The sequence below is a fragment of the Myotis nattereri genome, assembly GCF_964212035.1.
Source record: "Myotis nattereri genome assembly, chromosome: 15".
NCBI classification, from domain to species: domain Eukaryota; kingdom Metazoa; phylum Chordata; class Mammalia; order Chiroptera; family Vespertilionidae; genus Myotis; species Myotis nattereri.
Genome location: NC_138090.1, coordinates 47,304,231 through 47,316,801, shown reverse-complemented (window position 1 = coordinate 47,316,801; position 12,571 = coordinate 47,304,231). Strand labels below are relative to the sequence as shown.

The following is a 12,571-nucleotide window of genomic DNA, read 5'->3' as shown; positions in this document are numbered from 1 at the left end:
GAATTGGACTCCATGATGGATATCACCAAATCCCCCAATTGTTGAGCATGTAACTTGTGTGGGGTTTGTTTGTTTTTTTAAGTATATTTTTGTTGGTTTCAAAGAGGGAGAGAGATAGAAACATCAATGATGAGAGAGAATCATTGATTGGCCGCCTCCTGTATTCCCTCCATTGGGGATCAAGCCCACAACCCAGACAGGTGCCCTTGACTGGAATCGAACCCGGGACCCTTCAGTCCACAGGCCGACGCTCTATCCCAGTGATGGCGAACCTTTTGAGCTGGCGTGTCAGCATTTTGAAAAACCCTCACTTAACTCTGGTGCCGTGTCACATATAGAAAATTTTTTGATATTTGCAACCATAGTAAAACAAAGACTTATTTTTTTTAAAATATATTTTATTGATTTTTTTACAGAGAGGAAGGGAGAGAGATAGAGAGTTAGAAACATCAATGAGAGAGAAACATCGATCAGCTGCCTCCTGCACATCTCCTACTGGGGATATGACCGCAACCCAGGTACATGCCCTTGACCGGAATTGAACCTGGGACCTTTCAGTCTGCAGGCCGACGCTCTATCCACTGAGCCAAACCGGTTTCGGCCAAAGACTTATATTTTTGATATTTATTTTATATATTTAAATGCCATTTAACAAAGAAAAATGAACCAAAAAAATGAGTTCATAGGTTCGCCATCACTGCTATCCATTGAGCCAAACCAGCCGGGGCCATGTCACTTGTTTTTACTTTGCCACTATTACAAGCAGTATTCTGTGAACATCCATCTACAAACAGTACGGTTTCTGGCGGGAGAATTTCGGTAGAACACACTCAAATAGTAGACTTCTGAGTCCAGGGGAACCTGCCTTACATTCCCTTCAACGTGCTGTCCTGTCATCCTCTAAAATCCCTTTCCGTCTTTGCTGTGGCCAGCAGAGCTTGTGGGTGTCTAGTTCCTCACTCCTTCCTAACCACCAGTCTGATGGGTGGGGAAATAGTACTTCATGTGGCTTCATTTCATAGTTTAAAAATCATGAGTGAGCTTGACCATATTTTCACGTTTACTGACAACCTGGGTATGTGCCCTGACCAGGAATTGTACCTTTTTTTTTCAATTGGATGGTTCTTATTGAATTGTAAACACTCTTTGTATATGAGGGACTTTGGATCCTTGTCATGGTGTTCTATTCTTTTATCCCAGATTTCTTTTCCCCGGCCTTTCATCCATGGCTTTTATGTGCCATAGAGCGTGTAACTTGTACGATGTTAAATGTTGCCTTCCGTGTCTTCTGCATTTCACAGCCTTCCGAGAAAGGCCTTCCCATCTGGCTGGTTGCTCACCTGATTCTGGGACATGTTCTCTGTGGGTTGCAAAGTCCCCCGTGCTCTGCTTCTTTACCCAGGCCCAGCGACCTCGCTCTCCCAAGCTGTGTGCCTGTGTCAGGTCGGCCTGCAGGTGGGGACAGAACCCACTGGGGCAGGCTCATCGGACTTCGGGCGGCGAGGGGGCCCTGCTGCCTCCTGCGGCCCAGGCAGTCTCTCTTCCTGGTCATCCATCTCTTCTCCTTTTGTCTGCGCTCTTTCTCTCTCTCTGCAGATTTCTGTTTTTCTGCTTCTTGCCTGCCCCACCCCAAGTCCTGGGTTCAGCCCTTCACTTGTTTAGGCCTCACAACCGCCCTTCGAGGTAGGTATTCCTAGAACCCGCCTTACAGGTGAGGAAACAGGTGGAGGGGGGTTCCCGGGACTTGCCCACGGTCACACGGCCAGGTACCGGTCCGGGGAGATTGGACCCGGGATCTCTCTAGCTTCCGACCTGCCCTCCTTCCTCCTCACATTTAATAGGGGCAGGGAAATCACCAAACAGGATTGCACAAGTGCCTGCTGGGACCGCAGTCTCCCTGTCTGTAGCATGAGGAGGCTGGACCTCAGCAGTGGCTTTCAAATAGCTTTTCTGTCCTCACAAGTCATCCAGCGGGAACAAATATTTACATTCTGAGACAGAAATTACAAGTTCATGCTTACATCTCTACTTCCTGTGTGTGGTGTTGGTTTCACAGACTCGAGGAAAACCATGGTTCCTACAGATAAATGCTTACAAATGGTATCAGGGTTTTGTGTATGTGTTTTTTAAGCAGCTCACTTTGCCACATAGAAGACTCTTTTTTTTTTTTTTAATATATTTTATTGAATTTTTACAGAGAGGAAGGGAGAGAGATAGAGAGTTAGAAACATCGATGAGAGAGAAGCATCGATCAGCTGCCTCCTGCACACCTCCCACTGGGGATGTGCCCGCAACCCAGGTACATGCCCCTGACCGGAATCAAACCTGGGACCCTTCAGTCCGCAGGCCGACGCTCTATCCACTGAGCCAAACCGGTTTTGGCTCTTTTTTAAAAATTATTTTTTAATCCTTTCCTAAGGATATGTCTTTATTTATTTATTTATTTATTTGAGAGAGAGAGAGAAAGAGGAAGGGGGAGGGAGAGAGAGAAAAAAGAAAAAAAAGCCATGAATATGAGAGAGAAACCGATTGGTGGCCTCCTGTACATGTCCTGACCGGGAATCAAACCCAAACCTGGGCATGTGCCCTGACCAGGAATTGAACCATGGCCTCCTGGTTCATAGGGTGATACTGAACCACTAAGCCACGCCGCCCTGGCTGGAATACTCTGCAGTTAACAGATAACGGCAGGAGAGGCTTTTTCTGAAACACAGAAATATGTTCACCCACAGGCCATCCCACAAATAATTACCGAGAACAACAACAATAGTGATAGCTGACATGTAATAGGAATAGCTTGCTCCGTGCCGGACACTGTCCTAAGCACTTTATACGCATCCACTTGTTTAAGCCTCACAGCAACCCACGAGGATGGTACCGTCATCACCCCCATTTTACAGATGGGAAAACAGACCCACAGAGGTAAAGTGATTTGCTCAAGGTCGCAAGCTGCTAAGTATCGAGCCAGGTTTTCCGCCGGGGAGGACTGGCTCTGGCATACCCCCCCCCCCCCCCCCCGCCCCTTAAGAGTCGTACGTTTGGTGTATAACGCATGTCGCATGGGTATTGTTTGTATTCGTTTCATACTGGATGGAAAAAAGCTGCTTTCACTGAGTCACACAATAGTCCCCCCTGGAAAGCCACTGCTGTGTTAGTAGCTCCTTTTTAGCAAGAGCTCACCACGTGCCAGAGGCTCTCGGGATCTTCCCAGAACCACCGCCCAGGTCAGCCTTTCTAGAGCCACGTGTTCAACTCCTATCTCAGGCGTACATGGTCCTGGGCTCTGAGATTTTCCTTGGGCGTTCCCATGCCCCCGTTGGCCCCAGCGGGCATCCTTAGGGGCGCAGAGAAGGGCATGGATGGGGTTTGGAGGGCGGCTGCTGAAGGCAGCATCGGGAGCAGGCACCCATCCTCCTGTCTGACCGGCTCTATCTCTCCTCAGATCCTGGTGGCTTTGAGACACCTGCACTTCAAGAACATTGTCCACTGTGACTTGAAACCAGAAAACGTGTTGCTGGCATCAGCCGACCCGTTTCCCCAGGTCAGTTACGTCCCCTGAATTTGGAAGTCCGGCCCACGCTGGTGGCAGGTGGGGATGTCTTATATTCATCGAGATAACCATGGCTAAAATGGAGGCTTGTTTCTCTCTCAAGTCGGGTCCAGCATAAGCATTCTGGGGCTGAGAAAGTAAGTCCCATGGTGCTGGGGGCCACGGCGTGGCTGTCTTGTTGTTCTGCCCTCTCTGTGGCATTGTCTGGTCTTCAGGGTCTGTAATGACTGCACACTATGTGAGAAGCTAATAGGGAGGGGAGGAGGACAGACACAGGGTAGAGGAAATGGACACACCCCTTTCCTTCTCTAAGGTGATACCTGGAAATTGCATATATCACTTCTCCTCACCTCCAATGGCCAGGACTTGATCACATGATCCTGGCTGGATGCAAGGGAGGCTGGGAAATATAGTCTATTCTGTGTAACCATGTGGGATTTTTTCAATTGAGAATTTTTTAAAATATGTTTTTTTGATTTCAGAGAGGAAGGGAGAAGGAGAGAGAGGTAGAAACATCAATGATGAGAGGGAATCATGGATCGGCTGCCTCCTGCACGCCCCACACTGGGAATCGAGCTGCAACCTGGGCATGTGCCCTGACCAGAATCGAACCTGGGACCCTTCAGTCCGCAGCCAATGCTCTATCCACTGAGCCAAACCAGCTAGGGCGGGGTTATTTTTTTTTTTTAATTGGTTTCCAAATATTTTCTCTCTCTCTCTCTCTCTCTCTCTCTCTCTCTCTCTCTCTTTCTCTCTCTCTCTCTGTTAATTCTCAGCTGAGGATATGTTTTTTATTGATTCTAGAAAGACAGGAAGGGAGAGGGAGAGAGAAACATAAATGTGAGAGAGAAACATTGATCAGTTGCCTCATGCACACGCCCCAACCAGGGATGGAACCCACTACCTGGGTATATGCCCTGACTGGGAATTGAACCCGTGACCCTTCAGTGCACAGAGGATACTCTAACCATGGAGCAACACCAGCCAGGGCTATTTTCTCTTAAAATTTTTTTTCTTTATTGAGGTATCATTGACATACATTATGTTAGTTTCAGGTGTATAACATAACGATTCAATATTTTTACATATTGTGAAATATTCACCACAGTCTAGTTAACATCAGTCACCGTACAAAGTTTTAGAATTTTTTTTCTTTTTTTCTATATATTTTATTGATTTTTCACAGAGAAGAAGGGAGAGGGATAGAAAGTCAGAAACATCGATCAGCTGCCTCCCGCACGCCCCCCAGTGGGGACGCGCCCGCAACCAAGGCACATGCCCCCGACCGGAATTGAACCCGGGAACCTTGAGTCCGCAGGCCAACGCTCCATCCACTGAGCCAAACCGGTTCGGCTAGAATTTTTTTTCTCGTGACGGGACCGTGTAAGATTTATTCTTCTTAGCAACTTTAAATACGCAATAACATATTATTAACCACCGTCACCATGCTGTACATTACATCCCTGGGACTTATTTATCTTATTCCTGGAAGCTTATACCTTTTTACTCTCTTCACTAGGTTTTTACTATTAAGAGAAGCAGAGAACAAATATTGGGGGGTGATGGTCATTTCTTCTGTGAGTCTGTTAAGAAAACAGTTTTTACGACCCTCCCACTGACTAGGTGATGAGAACTCCCCTAGGGGCAGAGCCAGACTCAGCAGGGGTGACGATTGTAACAGCTATGAAGTATTGAGAACCTATTCCTATTACGTTTAAGGCCTTTAGTTGTCCTTTCTCATTCAGCCCTTCCACATCCATGTGCAGCTTTTGCTTTATTATCTATGTTTTACAATTATTTAGGTAATTTCATTTCAAAAGCTAAAGGTTCGCCCGGCGGATGTGGCTCAGTGGTTGAGCGTCAACCCATGAACCAGGAGGTCACAGTTTGATTCCCGGTCAGGGCACATGCCTGGGGTTGCAGGCTCAATCCCAATAGAGGGCAATAATTCTCTCTCATCATTGATGTCTCTCTCTCTCTCTCCCTCTCCCTTCCTCTCTCTAAAATCAATAAAACAACAAACATAACTTGAGAAGCAGGGGTTCCGTCTAGTCAACTAAAACTTATCGTGTGCCTGCTGTGGGCCAGGTTCCACGTTGGGACGTTAGGGTCTTTGGTAAACAAAGATGTTGGGGTCCAGCCCCAGCAGGTCCAGGGCACGTGCCCCGGTTGTGGGCTCCATCCCCAGTGGGGGGCGTGCAGGAGGCAGCCGATCCATGATTCTCTCTCATCATTGATGTTTCTACCTCTCTCTCCCTCTCCCTTCCTCTCTGAAATCAATAAAAATATATTCAAAAAAAAAAAATACTCAACCGCTGAGCCACACCGGCCGGGCACCTGTTACTGTCTGGATCCTGCGGTCGGTAGCGAACCTGCCCAGTCCCACTGAACCCCGGGCCGCCTCTCGGGTGGGGACCCTGAGCACCCCATCGTGCAAACCGTTAGCACCCCCATCGTGCAAACGAGAGAACGGGCACGTGGAGGTTCGCCAGGCCTGTCCCCCGTGGCAGGCAGTGGCAGGGAGCGCTGACAGCTCGCACTCCGAGCCGGGCGTCTCTGGTCCCGTGAGCTTTAGATGGATTAACTCGGGGCACCCTCATGGCAGCCCGTGAGCTTTAGACGGATTAACTCGGGGCACCCTCATGGCAGCCCGTGAGCTTTAGATGGATTAACTCGGGGAACCCTCATGGCAGCCCGTGAGCTTTAGATGGATTAACTCGGGGCACCCTCATGGCAGCCCGTGAGCTTTAGATGGATTAACTCGGGGCACCCTCATGGCAGCCCGTGAGCTTTAGATGGATTAACTCGGGGCACCCTCATGGCAGCCCGTGAGCTTTAGATGGATTAACTCGGGGCACCCTCATGGCAGCCCGTGAGCTTTAGATGGATTAACTCGGGGCACCCTCATGGCAGCCGTGAGGTCGGTGCTGGTAGCCGCCTCCTCCTCAGAGAGATGAGGAAACCGAGGCGCGGAGAGCGGAGGTCACTTGGCTAGAACAGAGCGGAGGAGCCTGCCTTCAAACTAGTACTCGCCAGTCCCCGGGGTGCCGCGATGGGGGGGCCCTGGGTGGGGCGCAGCCTCAACCCCCTTCCGCCCGGCAGGTGAAGCTGTGCGACTTCGGCTTCGCGCGCATCATCGGCGAGAAGTCCTTCCGGCGCTCGGTGGTCGGCACGCCCGCCTACCTGGCGCCCGAGGTGCTGCTCAACCAGGGCTACAACCGCTCGCTGGACATGTGGTCCGTGGGCGTGATCATGTACGTCAGCCTCAGCGGGACGTTCCCCTTCAACGAGGACGAGGACATCAACGACCAGATCCAGAACGCGGCCTTCATGTATCCGGCGTGTCCCTGGAGCCACATCTCCGCGGGAGGTGTGTGGAGGCCGGCGAGGGGCGGGCGGGTGGAGCCACGAGGGGCGGGCTCTGAAACAGCCCGGAGCCCTGGGGGTGGAGCCAGCCATGGGGTGGGGCTGTAGAGGTGGAGCTTAGCCATGGGGTGGGGCCATGGGGGTGGGACCTGGTCATGGGGTGGGGCTGTAGGGGTGGAGCCTAACAATGGGTGGGGCGATGGGGGTGGGACCTGGTCATGGGGTGGGGCTATGGGGTGGGGCCTGGCCAGGGGGTGGAGCTTAGTCGTAGGGTGGGGCAATGGGGTGGAGCCTAGCCATGGGGGTGGGACCTGGTCATGGGGTGGGGCTGTAGGGGTGGAGCCTAACAATGGGTGGGGCTTGGGGGTGGGACCTGGTCATGGGGTGGGGCTATGGGGTGGGGCCTGGCCATGGGGTGGGGCTTAGCTATGGGGTGGGGCCATGGGGTGGAGCCTGACCATGGGCATGGGGTCAGGGGGTGGAGCCATGGGGTAGGATATTTAAACTGTAAGGCGCCCAGGACCTAGATAACTTTGGGGCAGGAACTCAGGCCCCAGACTCAGGCCTAGACTAGGTTATGTGGGTTGGAAACAGTGCCAGAAGCGCTAAGACAGACCCTTGGTGCCTTGGGGGCTAAGCTAAGCGTGGCCAGTCTGGGACCAGACCAGGAGGGACTGGACCTGAGGAAGCCGAAGGGCTGGGGTGCCAGGAGAAGAGGCAGATCCTCCCGGGTGTTAGCTAGGGCCTGTAGTCTTTGGGGTTATGACCCTGAAAAGGTTGGCCCTGCAAAAGTGGGGTGGGGGGGGGGGCAGGGGACAGGCTTGAGGAACAGGGCGTGGCTAATTTGCTGTGTGCTGGGGTGGACTAGGGATTGGGGGCTGGGGCGGGCTCAGTGAGAGGGGGAGCTGGTTTAGGGGTGTGCCTAGAGGAGGGCTGGGCCCTGGAGGGTCTCTGAAGCTGCCTGCGAAAGCAGCACCAGCCTAGAGACCAGTCACACCTGGGACCTGGGAGCCGCGGGGTGGCGAGGAGAGGGGAGTCGACCAAGGCGGGCCTTAGATATTGCAGTAGGGGCTTTGGTGTGGCGGCCAGGTAGTGGCGCTGGGCCTTGTGACTTGGGCCGCTGCCTTGGAGACTTGCCTGGGAAAGTTAAGTCCTGGTGCCCCCAAGTTTGGGGGCCGAGCCGGGTGTGGGGGTAGGGCAAGGGCAGGGCTAAGAGAAGAAGCCCTAAATAAGTTAGAACAAGGGCCAGGTCCTGTAGCCCGAGCTCAGGACAGAGGGAGTATAGGAGGAAGGTGAAGAAGACAGTTATTTATTCTCAACGATTTGTTCAACAAGGACATGTTGAGTGCCTACTATGAGCCTGATTCGGACTGTCCTAAATTCTGGAAATACTGAGATGATTCGGAGAGAAAGGATCATGAGGAGAGAAGGTTGAGTGGTCTGTGAACAGTGGGAGCGGGGAGGGTCCTGGAGGGGTGTGACCTCATGGAGCAGGCAGAGCGGGGGGTGACTGGAGGGTTACCAGTGCAGCTGAAAAGAGTCGGCGGTGGGCCTGAGAGCCGTAAGCACTAACCGGTGAGAATGAGAACTCCTGGAGACCTGGAGTGATCCTGGAGGGCCTCAGAAGTCGCTCAGGCAGTCGTGTGCGTGAGTGAATTTGAACGGGCGGATGTGCGTGAGGGAGCCTGTGGTGTTGACCGGAGCGGAGGCCCATGTAGACAAGGCCTGCACTCAGAGGGGCTCACACAGTGAGGCTTTTGTCCTTCAGGCTGCGGATCAAGGAGAGAGCCTCGGACAAGTGCTGGCTTGTCTCGAATGCCTGGTACTTGCGAACCCCCCTTTTCATAGAGAACAGGCCCTGGTCTCTGGGCTCCGCAGGAAACCAGTGACCATGACCATCTACTAACACTGTTTATTTTCATTTGCTGACTGTGGACGTGCAAGTGATCTTTGGATTTCCATTGACCAGGCTGATGTGAAGTTTCCATTTTATATTAATTAATTTTTACCTTATAAAGTGATTTACAAAACTATCGATTTTTACTTAGGTTAAATACATGGTTCAAAACTTTTAAATACACAAAAGGGTCTGCAGTGAAAATTCTCTCTCCTTTGTCTGCCATTCTCCCCAAAGGCAGTGGCTATTGCAAGTCTCTTTTTTAGTATATATGCAAATATGTGGGCATATATTCTCTTATTTCCCCTTTTACACAGATGGCAGCATATGTGTTGTTTTTCTTTTTAAAAAAATATATTTCTAGGGGACTGTCTAGGGCGGGGGGATAAAATGGACACATATGTAATACCCTTTGTAATACTTTAAGCAATGAATAAAAAAAATAAAATAAAAAAGATGGAATAAGATAAGGAACCATAGAATTGCCCACACTTCTTGACAACATTCAATCCAGAAGAAAAAAAAAAAAAATATATATATATATATATATATATATATATATATTATTGATTTTAGAGAGGGAAGGAGAGGGGGAGAGAGAAACAACAATGATGAGAGAGAATCATTGACTGGCTGCCTCCTGCACGCCCCCCACTGGGGATCGAGCCCACAACCCAGGCATGTGCCCTTGGCCGGAATCGAACCCGGGACCCCTCAGTCCACAGGCCGATGCTCTATACATTGAGCCAAACCAGCTAGGGCATTGTTTTTCTTTTTAAAAATATATGTTTTATTGATTTCAGAGAGGGAGAGAGAGAAACATTAATGATGAGAGAGAATCATTGATCGGCTGCCTCCTGCACGCCCCATGCTGGGGACCAAGCCCACAACTTGGGCATGTGCCCTGACTGGAATCGAACCCCGGACCCTTCAGTCCGCAGGCCGATGCTCTATCCACTGAGCCACACCGGCCTGGCAATACGTGCTGTTTTTCAACTTGCTTTATCCACTGCACATTATATCTTGGACAAATGAATTGGCTGAAAGAAAAATATGAAGTGAAGAATAGTACAGAGGTACCTGTATCTGACTGTGAATGACAGAATTTATGAAGGTGACATAGGAGTGGGGAAACCGAGGTAGAGACTTGGAATGTGGGTGCCACATGTGTGTGGGGGAAACACATTTGTGACTTAATGAGGAAACGGGTGGGTGAGGGATTGGTGCAGGTGAGGCCCTGCGCCACCTGGGCCAGAGCCAAAGGAAGGTCCGGGTGGGCAGCAGGTGGGCCGGGGGCTGTTGGCCCTCACCCCGCAGGGCTTGACTGTCTGTCTCCTCCCTCAGCCATTGACCTCATCAACAACCTGCTGCAGGTGAAGATGCGCAAGCGCTACAGTGTGGACAAGTCTCTCAGCCACCCGTGGTTACAGGTGACGCGGGGGGCGGGGCTGGAGCTAGATTTCTTATTGGCCGCGCCGGTAGTGAGGGGTGTGGCATATTACGGTGGGTAAGGAACGGGGCTGGGCCGCCCATTGGCTGGGCTGTGGGGTAGAGCTAGATCTCTATTGGCTGCGCAGGCTGTGGGGGTGTGGCCTCACTCTCCTAGGTAACTGGCCCCGCGTCGCTAACCCCTGTGTTCCCGGGCCCAGGAGTACCAGACCTGGCTGGACCTCCGAGAGCTGGAGGGGAAGATGGGCGAGCGGTACATCACTCACGAGAGCGACGACGCGCGCTGGGAACAGTTCGTGGCGGAGCACCCGCTGCCCGGGCCGGGGCTGCCCGCCGACATGGAGCTCGGGGGGGCCCTGCCCCCTCAGGATCACGAGATGCAGGGGCTGGCCCAGCGCATCAGCGTCCTCTGAGGCCCCGCTCCCGCGCCCTGCTGCCTCCGGACGCTGACCTCCCGCCCTCCCCTCGGGAAGCGGCCCTCCTCACCTTCCCGGCGATGGACTGCTCTAGGGGAAGCGACTCCTGCCCCAGCTGGATAGGACACGCCCCGGGGAGGAGCCTGGCGGGGATGCGGGCGGGGGTGGGGGTGGGGGAGGGGGGTTTCCAAAGTTCATTCCCCAACAATTAAAACGGACTCATCTCTGGCCCCCTGGCCGCGGCCTCTGGCCACACCTCTGGTATCCTCGGTCTGTTGTTCACCTGGAAGGAGGGCTGCCTGAAAAGGAGGGGGTGGGAGAGGTGGGGGGGAGGGGGCAGGGTGGGGGAGGTTTGGAAGGAGGGCTAATGGTGGGTAATATAGAGGGAGGATTGCCAGGAGGGGAGGCTAGGAGGGGGAAGGTGTGGAGGTGGCATAAGGAGGAGTGGGGAGAGCAATAGACGAAGAGTTAGTGCTCAGTGGTTGAGCGCAGACCTATGAACCAGGAGGTCACCCTTCAGTTCCTGGGTGGATCACCTGTGTGGGGCATGCAGGAGGCAGCTGATCAGTAATTCTCTCTCCTTCTTCCTTCCTCACTGAAATCAGTAAAAATATATTTTAAAAACGAGTTAGAAATGGAGGAGAGATGGAAGGAATATGGAGGGGGAGAATGGATAGAGGAGTGAAGTATTTAGAGAAAAGCAAGTAATCTCATGGCTTGTTGGATGCATTTTATATTTGGTGTTGTCATGACTAATCACAACTATTAATAAGGACAACGCAGTTAGCAGAGGTCTGGCCCAAAGTATAAACCTGGCACACAATATTTTCTATTTTAAATTGATGTGATGACTTCTCCACACTGCATGTGCTCATTCTCTGGTTCCTCCATTTGTCACACTGTGCAGGGTGATTGGTGCTGGGCACGTGGGTTTGGTGGCGACCGAGACACCCCAGGCCCTGCCCTTGGGGATTCACCATCCAATGGGGAGGCAATCCTGTGCCCAGGCAGTGATGGCCCAGAGAGGGCAGGGCTGGGAGGGGGACCCCAGGAGCGTAGGGCAGCCTACAGGGAGCCTGGGGGTCAGGGAGGACCAGTCTTCTGAGCTGGCGTCCAGGCCCTGAGGTTGTGAGTGGAGGGAACATCTCTCCACCTTTGACCCCTGCCCTCTAGCTCCCCACTTGCTCCCACAGCCGAGGGCGAGTGATGCGATACAGGGGTATGCACCTGGACGCGTTCTCTCCACCTTGGCCACGCTCAGGCTTATATATCTTCGTTAGAGGCTTGTCCTGCTCCCTGTAGGACCATCAGAGTTTAGCAGCCGATTTAGGCCCGTCAGCGCCTGGAGCTTGCTCTTTATATCCTCCCTGTTTATATCAACTAGTCCATCTGCCGGCCGGGGTTCCAGAGCTGCAGCTCTTTGATCTGAGGAAGCTAAGGCACCCTTAGTCTATGAGGAGCTCCAGATGAACCAGAACACCTCTGAGACGTAACCCAAGCTCACACGAGTGGGGACTGTCTCTTAGACTCCATCCTGAGGGCCTCTCCCTCTACAACTGGCCTACGATCCAGGAGTGTAAGCAGTAGAGGGACAAAGCCATCTCCAAGGGTAGACCCCGGCTGGGAAATGCATGGAAGACTTACTCAGGCCTGATCCTTAACAGTTCTGTGTTGGCCACTAGGTTTAATATTCTGAGACCAGAATTAGAGACATGAAAAAAAAAAAAAAAAAAAAAAAAAAAAAACAATGTTCCCTTTGTAATACTTTAAGCAATAAAAAAAAACCATAAAAAAAAAAAAAACCAATGTTGTCCTAGCCCAGTGGTTGGCAAACCGCGGCTAGCAAGCCACATGCGGCTCTTTGGCCCCTTGAGTGTGGCTCTTCCACAAAAT

At 52.0% G+C, this 12,571-nt stretch overlaps 1 protein-coding gene across 1 annotated transcript in view; it reads left to right on the top strand.

Annotated features, from left to right (window-relative positions):
• The window catches only part of PRKD2 (protein kinase D2), a 34,243-nt gene extending 22,740 nt beyond the window's left edge, over positions 1-11,503 (top strand). The window contains exons 15-18 of the mRNA XM_081108189.1: positions 3,443-3,541; positions 6,653-6,920; positions 10,158-10,243; positions 10,463-11,503. Coding sequence (XP_080964315.1) covers positions 3,443-3,541; positions 6,653-6,920; positions 10,158-10,243; positions 10,463-10,675 — 666 coding nt within the window. The 3' untranslated portion in view covers positions 10,676-11,503. The remainder of the gene's footprint in view (positions 1-3,442; positions 3,542-6,652; positions 6,921-10,157; positions 10,244-10,462) is intronic.
• Positions 11,504-12,571: the final 1,068 nt, after the last annotated feature.